At 40.4% G+C, this 11,694-nt stretch overlaps 1 protein-coding gene across 7 annotated transcripts; it reads left to right on the top strand.

Annotated features, from left to right (window-relative positions):
- Positions 1-1,268: 1,268 nt before the first annotated feature.
- LOC134667352 (ubiquitin carboxyl-terminal hydrolase 7-like) lies at positions 1,269-11,648 on the top strand. Of its 7 annotated transcripts, none has more exons than XM_063524722.1 (11): positions 1,269-1,380; positions 1,460-1,536; positions 2,263-2,582; positions 2,721-2,884; positions 3,938-4,197; positions 4,429-4,603; positions 5,664-5,856; positions 6,611-6,764; positions 7,352-7,485; positions 11,128-11,234; positions 11,316-11,648. In XM_063524722.1, the coding sequence occupies exons 2-11, from the start codon at positions 1,471-1,473 to the stop codon at positions 11,453-11,455; spliced, it is 1,713 nt and encodes a 570-aa protein (XP_063380792.1). In that variant the 5' UTR covers positions 1,269-1,380; positions 1,460-1,470; the 3' UTR covers positions 11,456-11,648. The 7 variants fall into 7 exon arrangements, with proteins under 7 accessions (XP_063380792.1, XP_063380793.1, XP_063380789.1 ...); XM_063524723.1 differs by having other exon boundaries at positions 1,460-1,572; positions 11,128-11,224; positions 11,423-11,648; XM_063524719.1 differs by having other exon boundaries at positions 1,460-1,572.
- The last annotated feature ends 46 nt before the right edge of the window (positions 11,649-11,694 follow it).

Raw genomic sequence — 11,694 nt, 5'->3', positions numbered from 1 at the left:
AAAATTTTGTATGGGACCACGCCCGTTCGCGCGCTTACATTTTCTAAATTTGCCGCTCTTTTCTACTGACGGAAATGGCTTGAGAGAGAACCTACATATATGTGACGGTAGAGGGTGGATTCGAATGATCAACATTTTCAGATAATGTGTGTATTTGTTAAATTAATTCAGTGGAAGTGTATCTACATATAGGAGACCGGGTATGATTATCTCACGAGTTATATCTCATGAATAGAACATATTCTAGATATCTTTCCAGGCCTCCACTTAATTTCATGTCTCTCTAATTGGACAGCTTTTTTCCATAGTTCTCTGCGAATGGCATCTTGTGGGAATCTGAATGGAAAGTAATGTAAAATGATAATATCAAATTTGATTATTAATTTGAAATGATTAGGTAGTTTTTTTACAGCTCCATCTCATGAAATAAAAAAGGAAAATACAAATCTGTAAGAAAGAATTCATTACTACATTTATAATTATATAGAAAATACCAAGCACAAGTTAATAAAATAGTCTACTTCATTTGGCATAACACCATCCCTATTATCCTCGCAATTTAAAAAGTCGTATGTTGTTATGAAAGTCGTATGCAGTTGTTACGTTTTAGCTTAGCACGGTAGTATTGAAAACAAATCGTCATGTTTATTCCAAATTTTACTGAAGTTATCTGTTTACTACAAGTGAAAAGTGATTCCACTATCCTTGGTATAAACTAAAATAACTTCTTCACTACTTCACGACACATGAAGACATTTTTAATTACAAAAAAACGTTGTTTTTATAAATCAATTTAGCCATCCGTCACTGACTGTCATCTCGGACGAACTGAAGTTGCGAATCGAATAGTTTGTAAGCACCGCCTACAATCGAATAGTTTACGTTGGGTCATAACTGAGCGGACAGAATACTTCCATGTATATCAGTTCGCTGCCTATTATCGACTATTGCCACATTGTAACTAAATGGAATTAATGAAGCCCAATTTCCTGGAATAGGTACCTTTCAGTCTCGTACGCGCTGGTATCATCACCATTTTCTTAATGCGGTTAATTTTATTATTTCTTAATATTTTATTTAAATACTGATACACGAAAACTTGTGACAGATAAACAATTTATATGTCATGAACTTTGAAAAGAAAGAACCACAGATTATAGTAATTAATAGAACGAGCATAATCGAGCAGAGGATGGATTACTTACTCTAAATTATAAATGTGTTGAATGAAGGTTTTGCTAATATTTGTTTTTTATTGGTTTAAATGCGGAACAGTTCACTTGACGTAACTTTCATATGGTGACATTTGTCATCAGAAAAAATCACAAAATTTGTATTTATATTTTGATAACACAAACATGTTTTACCCTTTAAAATAAGGTAACTAACTAGTCGTTGCATGTTCTTTTAGTTGATATTAGTGTTTATATGATTAGTTAAATTGATGAGTTGTTTGTAGCAGTGCCTGAGATGATTGGGACAGGCAGTGCTGAAAATGCTGCGGCCGAAGCATTATCGACTACTCCAGTCGATAAGGTACAGGAGCTGGAAACGGATCTAGAAGCCAACATGGTATCACTGTCATTGAAATCCTACCACTGTAACGCACTCTATGCCATTGAGTTATTATTACTATAGAGAGGACAAACCAAACACAACCTATACCATGCGACCAAAACGTCGTAAGCGTCGTTAAATTCGTGGCGCTTCCGCGTTTAGGTGGCAATATTCACGCTCCGCTTCTATAGTTTGATTGCAAAACGGCAGCAACTCATGGCGCAAAATACTAGTTCTTCGTGCCGGGTCTATACGTTAGTAATAACAGTTCAATGCTCTGTGCTCACGTTATATTTAGAACAAAGAATAGAGTTGTAGCTACCTACTGTTCTTGAGATCGTTTTAATATGGGATCAACTGTCGACGTTTGCCGTAGAGAACCCAGAGAGATGCCAGAACTGAGAACGTTCTTGGCAACGGCACAACTGTACCAAAGACAGAGGAAGACCGTGCAGCGCCATCTAGTTCGACCCAATCATCGACCGCCCAAGGGCCCTACAAATATCTGCATCACTTTTTATTCATAACATTAAATTATTTTAAATATATTATTTTAACCACCACTTATGCAAAAAGATTGTAGCGCTAGCGGATTAGGTATAGGTAATTAGGCGCAGAATGCATTTCACACACCCATCATCATCTTTTTTCGAAGTCTAGATGAAAATGTAATTACGTAATATAAGTACTATCCATATTTCACAGAAAATAACTGTAGAAGATGAAGACGTAGCCAGGTCAGAAGCCACATTTCGCTACACCATAACCAACATCAGTCAGCTAAAAGAACAAGTACTATCCCCGCCTTGCTTCGTGAGATGTCTTCCATGGAAGATCCTCGCTATGGTGCGAATGACCACGACTCCAGATCGGCAGCAGCAGAAAGCACTGGGAGTATTCCTCCAGTGCAATGGAGAGAGCGACTCGCCGGGGTGGTCGTGCTATGGACTCGGAGAACTTAAGTTGCTTACATACAAGCCTGACAAGGAACACCTGTGTAGAAAACTGCATCACATGTATCATTGGTAAGATTATTGTATAGTTCTTACTAAATATGAAAAAGACTCGTCTTCTCTGTAGGCGATATTACATCGATACCTATTTGAAATAATATGTAAGCTCATAAATTATACTTTAACATCATATCGAAATAAATTTGACAGCAAAGAAGATGATTGGGGTTTTGGACATTTCATTTCATGGAAAGATTTAATAGATCCCGACAACGGCTTCGTCAAAGATGACTCCATCACAATAGAAGCTCACGTGATCGCCGAAGCACCTCACGGCGTCTCATGGGACTCCAAAAAACATACCGGCTACATTGGTAAGAAATTACATGCCGGATACGTTGGTAAATATTATGGTCATATCCTACCATTATTGCCGTCATCGTCAGGATGATCACACTTACCAAATATAGGTACCCATATTCACTCCTTTGTGAGATTAATTAGATACCTTAAAATTAGTGCCCTCAAAATTTTGGCCGAGTAAACTACGATATGTCTATGGAATTAGCATATTTTATAGAGTACCTGGCCCCTGTTTCACCAACGTGACAGGTGCGACGAATTGTAAAATCACTGTTGCTGACGTCACAGGCATCCATGAACTACGGTTACCGCTTACCATCGGGCGGGCCGTATTCCTGTTTGCCACCATCATTGTATTATTAAAAAAAACTTTATGATATCGGAAAAAAACAGATATTTCTCCTGCTAAGTTTATGACAATTGTCACAAGAAACACTACAATTGTCACGAAATTCCGACATATAACTCATTACCTGTCAAGAATTACCTACAATTCTTCTAAATCTTTGACAATTGTCAGAATTTTCGCAGGAGAAATATCTGTTTTTTTCCGATATAATAAAGTTTTTTTAAATAATACAATGATGGTGGCAAACAGGAATACGGCCCGCCCGATGGTAAGTGGTAATCGTAGCCCATGGATGCCTGTGACGTCAGCAACAGTGATTTTACAATTCGTCGCACCTGTCACCGATGTGAAATTGGGGCCTGTGCCCTGTTTATCAAAAGCTTGTAACTTGTAATACAAGCGGAAGTCCCGCTTTGACATCTTTTGTTAGAAAGGGACTTCCACTTGTATTACAAGTTACAAGCTTTTGATAAACAGGGCACTGGTCTACCAGTACACTGCGCAAGAAGATGCATTAATGCTGTATTTCCATAAATAATCCTGATATAGTATATTCTCGTAAGTGGTACTATTCTACTGAATAATTCGTGTTATTTGCACCATCAAACATAAAATGAGTCGTACACAGTACTCAATTCTCAACTTCGATTAAGATTAAAACGATTAGGCGACCAAATTGTGGGACAAATTCTATTAGAAACGTATTATTTTCCAGGACTGAAAAACCAAGGCGCTACCTGTTACATGAATTCGTTATTACAAACCCTTTTCTTCACGAATGTCCTTCGCAAGGCCGTATACCAAATCCCGACGACGGGAGATGACAGTTCCTGTTCTGTGGCATTTGCTCTTCAACGAGTGTTCTACGACCTACAGTTCTCTGATAAACCTGTTGCGACAAAGAAACTAACCAAGAGTTTCGGTTGGGAAACGCTAGACTCATTTATGCAACATGATGTCCAAGAATTTCTTCGGGTATGTATCCTTTCGATTTCCAATTGCAGTTTTAAGCTAAAAAGTGTGGCATTTTGAGTAGTATTAAAAAAGCTATTAATATAACCACAAGTAGTACAATTTGCCCGAGAAAGATACCAACTTGGGTCCAGAAGTGAATGCCTGCCTCGCAAAGTCTTGATTTATTGTAAGTCGGAAAAGCGTACCTAACAAGTTATACCTACCTTATCTAAAAACAGTTTAAAATTTCAGGTATTACTAGATAAGTTAGAAAATAAGATGAAAACGACAGTAGTAGAGGGAACCGTACCGAAATTATTTGAAGGAAAAATGACGTCTTTTATAAAATGCAAAAACGTCAACTGCACAAGCACGCGCGTCGAAAGTTTCTACGACATTCAACTTTGCGTTAAGGGAAAGAGCAACAGTAAGTTTCATGAAATGCAATATCTTGAGAAATGTTTAGAAATTCAAACTACTCTAAGTTCAGAACTTGTAATGTTATTGGTTTCGGTCGAACAAGTGGCATGATTTAGATGATTACTTAATTAATTAACATGTTATTAATTTAAGTGATATAAAATAAAATGATTGTTTTTTTTTTCACTTTTGCGTCCGGTCATGCGGTGTGTCCTATTAAATATAAACGTTGGCATTTTCTTGCCACTGGCCTGCTTAGCAGAATAGTTTAGCTTGTGCTTAGTCAAGTGAGTGGGCGTGTTTGTTAAAAGTGTTCAAGTCCCCTAAAGGCAAACTTTGCTTGCCGACTGTTGTCTTAGACAACATCCTGGGTAAACTACTTTCCCGCCACTATCGGTGTATATTCGATCCGTAGCTCTATCCCTATCGATACGACACTAATAGTTTTCTAACATACGTGTAGTCAGCAGCAATAGTTTTTAAGCGGGCGAGGTGTTCATTTATTAGGGATTATGACGCGACTTTATTGTAAAAAGAATACCTCGCCCGATTAGCAACTTCTGCTGCTGACTGTACATGTACAAGGTAGCTAAACGATGACCGCCTACCCTGGCCAACTACCTACAGAGCACTGAAAGTGTGAATATTGTAGAATATCGTACAAGTCCTGAGTTACACCTTACACAGTTTATAAAAACACAAATTGCAGGCTTGTGCAGGCGTGACTTATTCCGCGATTCCCACACCAATTTTGGTGTCTAGCGTAGTAGTTGCCGCACACCGCTACGGAACTGACGCCTGGCCGCGTAGCCAAGATGCCGATCGCTTTACGCTCCGTAGCGATCGAAACGCAACTGTCACTGTCGCACCAATAAGGAAGAGTGATCTCTATCACTAACAAAAAGCATTATGTCTCTCTAGACATAATGCTTTTCGTTGTCGAAGCGATAGCGATTGTAACCTTGGCTGGGCATATATGTCGTAATAGACGCATTTTATTAGAGAGTGAACCTTCTGTACCTAGTACTATTATTTATTATGTGGCTTATGTAATTTGCTTTTTCCAGTCTACGAATCGTTCAAAGACTACATCAGCACGGAACTCCTCGAAGGCGACAACAAGTACGACGCGGGCGAGCACGGGCTGCAGGAGGCGGAGAAGGGGGTGCGATTCGACGTGTTTCCCCCCGTGCTGCATCTGCACCTCATGCGCTTCCAGTACGACCCGCTTACGGACGCTTCCGTCAAGTTCAATGATAGGTATTGTATTACCTACAATCTAAATACGCTTCCACGTCCACCCACAAGAAAGACAGACGACCTTGTTAAGGCCGCCGGAAGACGCTGGCTGCGGGTCGCTTCCAACCGGTACGAATGGAGGTCCAAGGGGGAGGCCTATGTTCAGCAGTGGACGTCTTATGGCTGAGATGTATGAATGAATGAATGAAATACGCTTCTTCTTCTTCCTGCTAGACCTGTTCTCATTTACTTGGGGTCGGCCTTCGTTGTCCTCAATTTCCATCTAGGCAGTCTTGCGCTACGTCTTTATTTGAATACAATCTAAATATGCAGAGACTAAAAACTATGTTAGCATGAGCGTAGAGGTCTGCGCTAACGTTTTGTGTCCTTTGGGTTTTACAAGAGGGCGCGTAGCCAACGTGCCAATCGTTAAAACTCCTTAGCGTATCGTAGTCTTCCCCACTAGTGCGATAGTGACAGTTGCGTTTCGTTCGCTACGGAAAATTCTATGGCGATTAAAAGGTTAACGATTTCACGTGACGCACAGGTAATAAACCAGTCCTCACACCTCAGATTTATAAACAATTTAAACTACAGCGGCAATCCTTAAATATAGATTAGAAATTTGTGGTCGATTTTTGCCTATTATATAGTCATTTACCAACCTAGCGAACAAATAATAAAAAATAAAAGTAGTAGGTAGATAAAACTTTTATATTTTTTAACGTCACCACATTTTGCCTTTTGTTTATTTATATATAAACAATGTTAACAGGTTCGATTTCTACGAGGAGATCAACTTGGACCCGTACCTGCAGGAGACCCCGCCGTCGCCGGCGCACTACACGCTGCACGCCGTGCTCGTGCACTCGGGCGACAACCACGGCGGGCACTACGTCGTCTTCATCAACCCTAAGGGGGACGGCAAGGTACGTCAACTGAAACTTATGCCTATAGCGGTAAGTTTTGAAGACAATAGGCACTCAAGAGGCCGGCCGACTACAGGCTGCACGCCGTGCTCGTGCACTCGGGTGACAACCACGGCGGACACTGCGTCGTCTTCAACAACTCTAAGGGCAAGGTATAAGGCAAATAACAAGTATTCCCTATTAATTTGAGGTTTGAATTCAACGAGATACTTGAGCAGTACAAGATACTATTTATTTTTCCGATCTGATTTAACTTCATAAACTAGCATATATCCGCTTAAAACTACGAGCACCGTGCATCTATCGTACGCAGTAAATTTGAATTTCAACACTATAATATTTTATAAAAAATTCGAAAATTTCAAGAAAAACGAAGATATATTAATAATGAATAGTAAAACTTTAGTAGAGCACTGGTGGCCTAGCGGTAAGAGCGTGTAATCTGGAGGTCGCCTCTGGGTTGGAAGGTCAGATGGCAGTCGCTTTCGTAAAAAATAGTGCCTACAGGGGTTATTTGCAAAGCGGACCCCAGGCTCCCATAAGCCGTGGCAAAAATGCCCGAACCTAAATATGGTTTTGTTTTTCAGTGGTGCAAATTTGACGACGACGTGGTGTCCCGCTGCACCAAGCGGGAAGCCATCGAGTACAACTTCGGGGGCAAAGAGGACGCGCCGCATCTCGCTCGCCGCGCCACCAGCGCCTACATGCTCATCTACATACAGTTCAGTATAGTATCTACATATCTACATACAGTTCAGTATAGTATCAAATTTGAAGACGAAGTGGTGTCCCGCTGTACCAAGCGGGAAGCCATCGAGTACAACTTCGGGGGCAAAGAGGACGCGCCGCATCTCGCCCGTCGCGCCACCAGCGCCTACATGCTCATCTACATACAGTTCAGTATAGTATTCATATTCTTTAACTTGTCTTCCTCTTAATGATAATAGCAACAGGCTGGTCAATGTACGATAATCAATGTGGAAAGGAAAACGTCTCTTCTTTATTCGCGATCCCGGACACGCACGGCCGTCCGCTCAGTGCTCATCGAGCTGTGTTCGGAGAAGTACCTGAGCTGACTGCACCTCTAGCCGGGGGAGTATTGGGGAACATGGGGTATCTTTCGGAGATCCACACTCTTGACACTCTTGAGAAAGGAAAGGAAAATGACAGATCGAATAACTACCATGCAGGCGAGACCGACTACCGCACGGACAGAACTGTAGGCACAACTTATAGGTATCTTAACGTTACCAATAAACAATTACCTAGTTGACTCAATTACTGTATCGACCAGCGAATAACTAGTAGGTAGTAGTATATACACATATTATAAAATTGTCCATTTGCCTGTATTTTCCCACCGTATCAAACTCGGAAATCGCAGCCCATTTCATTTTATTCCCATTTACTTATAAAAATCGTCCGTCCATTGGCAATCGTATATAACTGTGATAACGGATATGATTGATGACCGGTCTGATTGAACCATAGACTACCCACGCTCACAGACTGCATTATGTACTATTGCCTTTACGGTAAAACGAACGCCCTTTTATCGTCCTCCTTGCTTCGATGTCAACCAACCACCCTACACAGTTCAGTTGTATCCTTATTTTTAGGGTTCCGTACCTCAAAAGGCAAAAACGGAACCCATATAGGATCACTCGTGCGTCTGTCTGTCTGTCCGTCTGTCACAGCCTATTTTCTCGGAAACTGCTGGACCAATGAAGTTGAAATATGGTACACATATGTAAATTAGTGACCCAAAGATGCACATGTTTTTTTTTTGTAATTTTAAAATACATAGGTTTGAAGTTATTTAAGAAAATAGCCAAAAATATTACCATTCCCTTATTCCCCCCTTTATCTCCGGAACTACTGGGTCTAAAATTTTTACATGCTCCATCTGAAAAGTAAGAGATCTGAGGACGTACCTACCTAACTAATGCGCTGCGTGCGCCCAGCGTCCACTGCTCAAAACAGAACGGCAGAACATTTCGAGTAGCTCACACGATGCTACTCGATGATGATGATGATAGCTTTTAACCTTTACCGATACTTCGATAGGTGTAATTTATATTCATAACTTTTATAAATGAACTTAAAAAATGGGTAATTTTTTACCGTAAACAGAGTTTAAATTGTAATTGTTCAAAATTGACATATATTACGTAAATAATAATTTTTAAGAAAAAAAAACCGACTTCTTTGGGGGCCGGTGAAAGATTATTGTAGATAGTACACTATGTAGAAACGGAGGTAAAACCACCCACTTTTCTACTAGCATTTCGCTTCTGTAATGGCTCCTCTACAGGATGGGCCAACGCCGGCCACTCCAAGGGACGCAGCCTTGCGGTAGAATGAGATAGCATTATTACTTGCTCCCTCTAACGCATAAATGCGTCCCTTGGAGTGGCCGGCGTTGGCCCATCGTGTAGAGATAGCAGATAGCAGTTCGGTTCTGTGAGGATCGCAGTTCGAACCTAATCAAACCCACTTTTCAAGTAGCATTCTGTTTCTGTAAGGCTCGCAGTTTCAACCTAACCTAACCCTTGTTCGGTTCTGTGAGGATCGCAGTTCAAACCTAACCTAACCCACTTAATGGCGCATGCGGTGCGGTGTACGGGGGTTTAAGCGGGAGGGGTTAGTAAGATTGGCATCATCATACTTTATACCTACATTTTATGGTAGGTAATCATAGTGGTTTATTTAGTTAAGGTATCATAGTGGTTTTCCGGGCCAAGGTCCGGGTCCGAGCCCGGGTCCGAGTCCGGGTCCGAGTCCGGGTCCGAGTCCGGGTCCGTGTCTGGGTCCGAGACCGGGTCCGAGTCCGGATCCGAGTCCGGGTCCAAGTCCGGGTCCGAATCCGGATCCGAGTCCAGGTCTGGGTCCGAACCGGATCCGGGTATGAGTCCGAGTCCGGGTCCCAGTCCAAGTCAAAATCGAAATTCGTTATTACCAGACGTGTACCATGCGTCGTTGAAGAGTTCTGTTCTGGTCACCATCAGCAGTTCCACTTCATCAAATGCGACAGTTTTTAATGTAAATGCTTGATTTTATGATGAAAATACAGAAAATTCTATACGTATGCCTTTAAGATTTGAGGAGTTCCCTCGATTCCTTATGGATCCCATCATCAGAACTCGAGCTTGACAAAAGTGTGGCTTAAAAACTTAACTTGCTTAACGAACATAACGAAGAGGAAAAATCGCCAAACGTGAACTATGCGTCGTTGAAGAGCTCTGTTCTGATCATCATCAGCAGTTCCACTTCATCAAATGCGACAGTTTTTAATTTATTTTATTTTATTTATTTCTTTATTTAGAAACAAACAGTCTCTTATAGTAATAAATTATTACAATAAAGGGTTATTAGACTTATAGACCTACAGTTTCCTTAATAAGAATATATAACCATACAACTTACATAAGTAGTACTAAAACTAAATGGAATTTCAAAGTTGAAATGAAATTAAAGTTACAAAAATACTCAATTTAATGAAAATGCTTGATTTTCTGATCTAAATACAAAAATCTCTATACGCATATGCCTTTAAGATTTGAGGAGTTCCCTTGATTCCTCATGGATCCCATCATCAGAACTCGAGCTTGACAAAAATGTGGCTTAAAAACTTAACTTGCTTAATAAACATAACGAAGAGGACAAATCGCCAACCGTGAACTATGTGTCGTTGAAGAGTTCCGTTCTGATCATCATCAGCAGTTCCACTTCATCAAATGTCACTTTTTTGGATGTATATGCTTGATTCGTTGATAAAAAACCAAAAATCACTATGTGTATGTCTTTAAGATTTGAGGAGTTCCCTCGATTCCTCATGGATCCCATCATCAGAACTGGGTTTTGACAAAAACGGGACCAATCTGTATGCATATACATTCAATCAAATAAAGAATTTTCAAAATCGGTCCAGTAATGACGGAGTTATGGAGTAACAAACATAAAAAAAATAAAAAAAAACATACAACCGAATTGATAACCTCCTTCTTTGAGATTTGGAAGTCGGTTAAAAAGATATTAAATAATATTTAACGTTACCTCGTCATTGACGGTTTTCGCGGCGTTGTATGGGGGTTGGCGACTTCTTTTCTCTGGAGTAAGACAGTGGACGCTATCAAATACGTTTGTACTCGAATTCTAATACAATAATTCACCCACTTGACTGTCTCTATAGTATAATCAATGAATTTGGGACGGGTACAGCCGTGGCCGGGTGGACGCCGTTAGCCGCGTATCTAAACTGAAGACGTAGGTTCGATTCCCTCCGGAGCCACCGGTAAACTTGGTCCCTTTTTCTATCATGTATGATATCTATTTCAGTTTATAGATATTCTCTTGTCTTCAGGACGTCCCAGCTGAAATACGTGCTTCAAGACGTCTCCGAGTCCGACATCCCGACCGATCTGTGCGAGCGAATCAACGACGAGATGCGATACGAGATGGTAAGAACATGTAAATATCGATTTACCGCTTGCAATCCATTATTTTTCTTTTTTTTTTCGAACGTATAAGCATTAAGCTTTACGCTTTCAGGCGGCAGAAAAGTAAAATGCAGAAAAATCAAATCTGACACCTCAGTCAGTTCAGCAAAGTACTACGCGAGGATTTTCAACGCACTAAAACAGTTCTTCACTTTGCAGGCCCTAGCTGGCTCAAAGTATAAAGGCAGATAGTGAAGTCGTCGAGTCTTTTAAATGTAGCAAACCTATATTTTATAAAAGTTTACAATACCTAGAATGTTTGCTGACACTGTGCAGTCTACCGAACTTGTAAAATTTGAATGTAGGTTATTATAAATGTATCTATTATTTACCGTGTCCATTGTTACTATTTTTGTATTGTTGTTAATAAAATTTGTTGCACAATTATTTATGTATTTTTAGTATTTCGGTATAAAACTAACCCAATACCG

This window comes from Cydia fagiglandana, chromosome 9 (assembly GCF_963556715.1).
Source record: "Cydia fagiglandana chromosome 9, ilCydFagi1.1, whole genome shotgun sequence".
Lineage (NCBI taxonomy): Eukaryota > Metazoa > Arthropoda > Insecta > Lepidoptera > Tortricidae > Cydia > Cydia fagiglandana.
The sequence above is the reverse complement of the archived record's forward strand: the minus strand, read 5'-3'. Positions and strand labels throughout refer to the sequence as shown.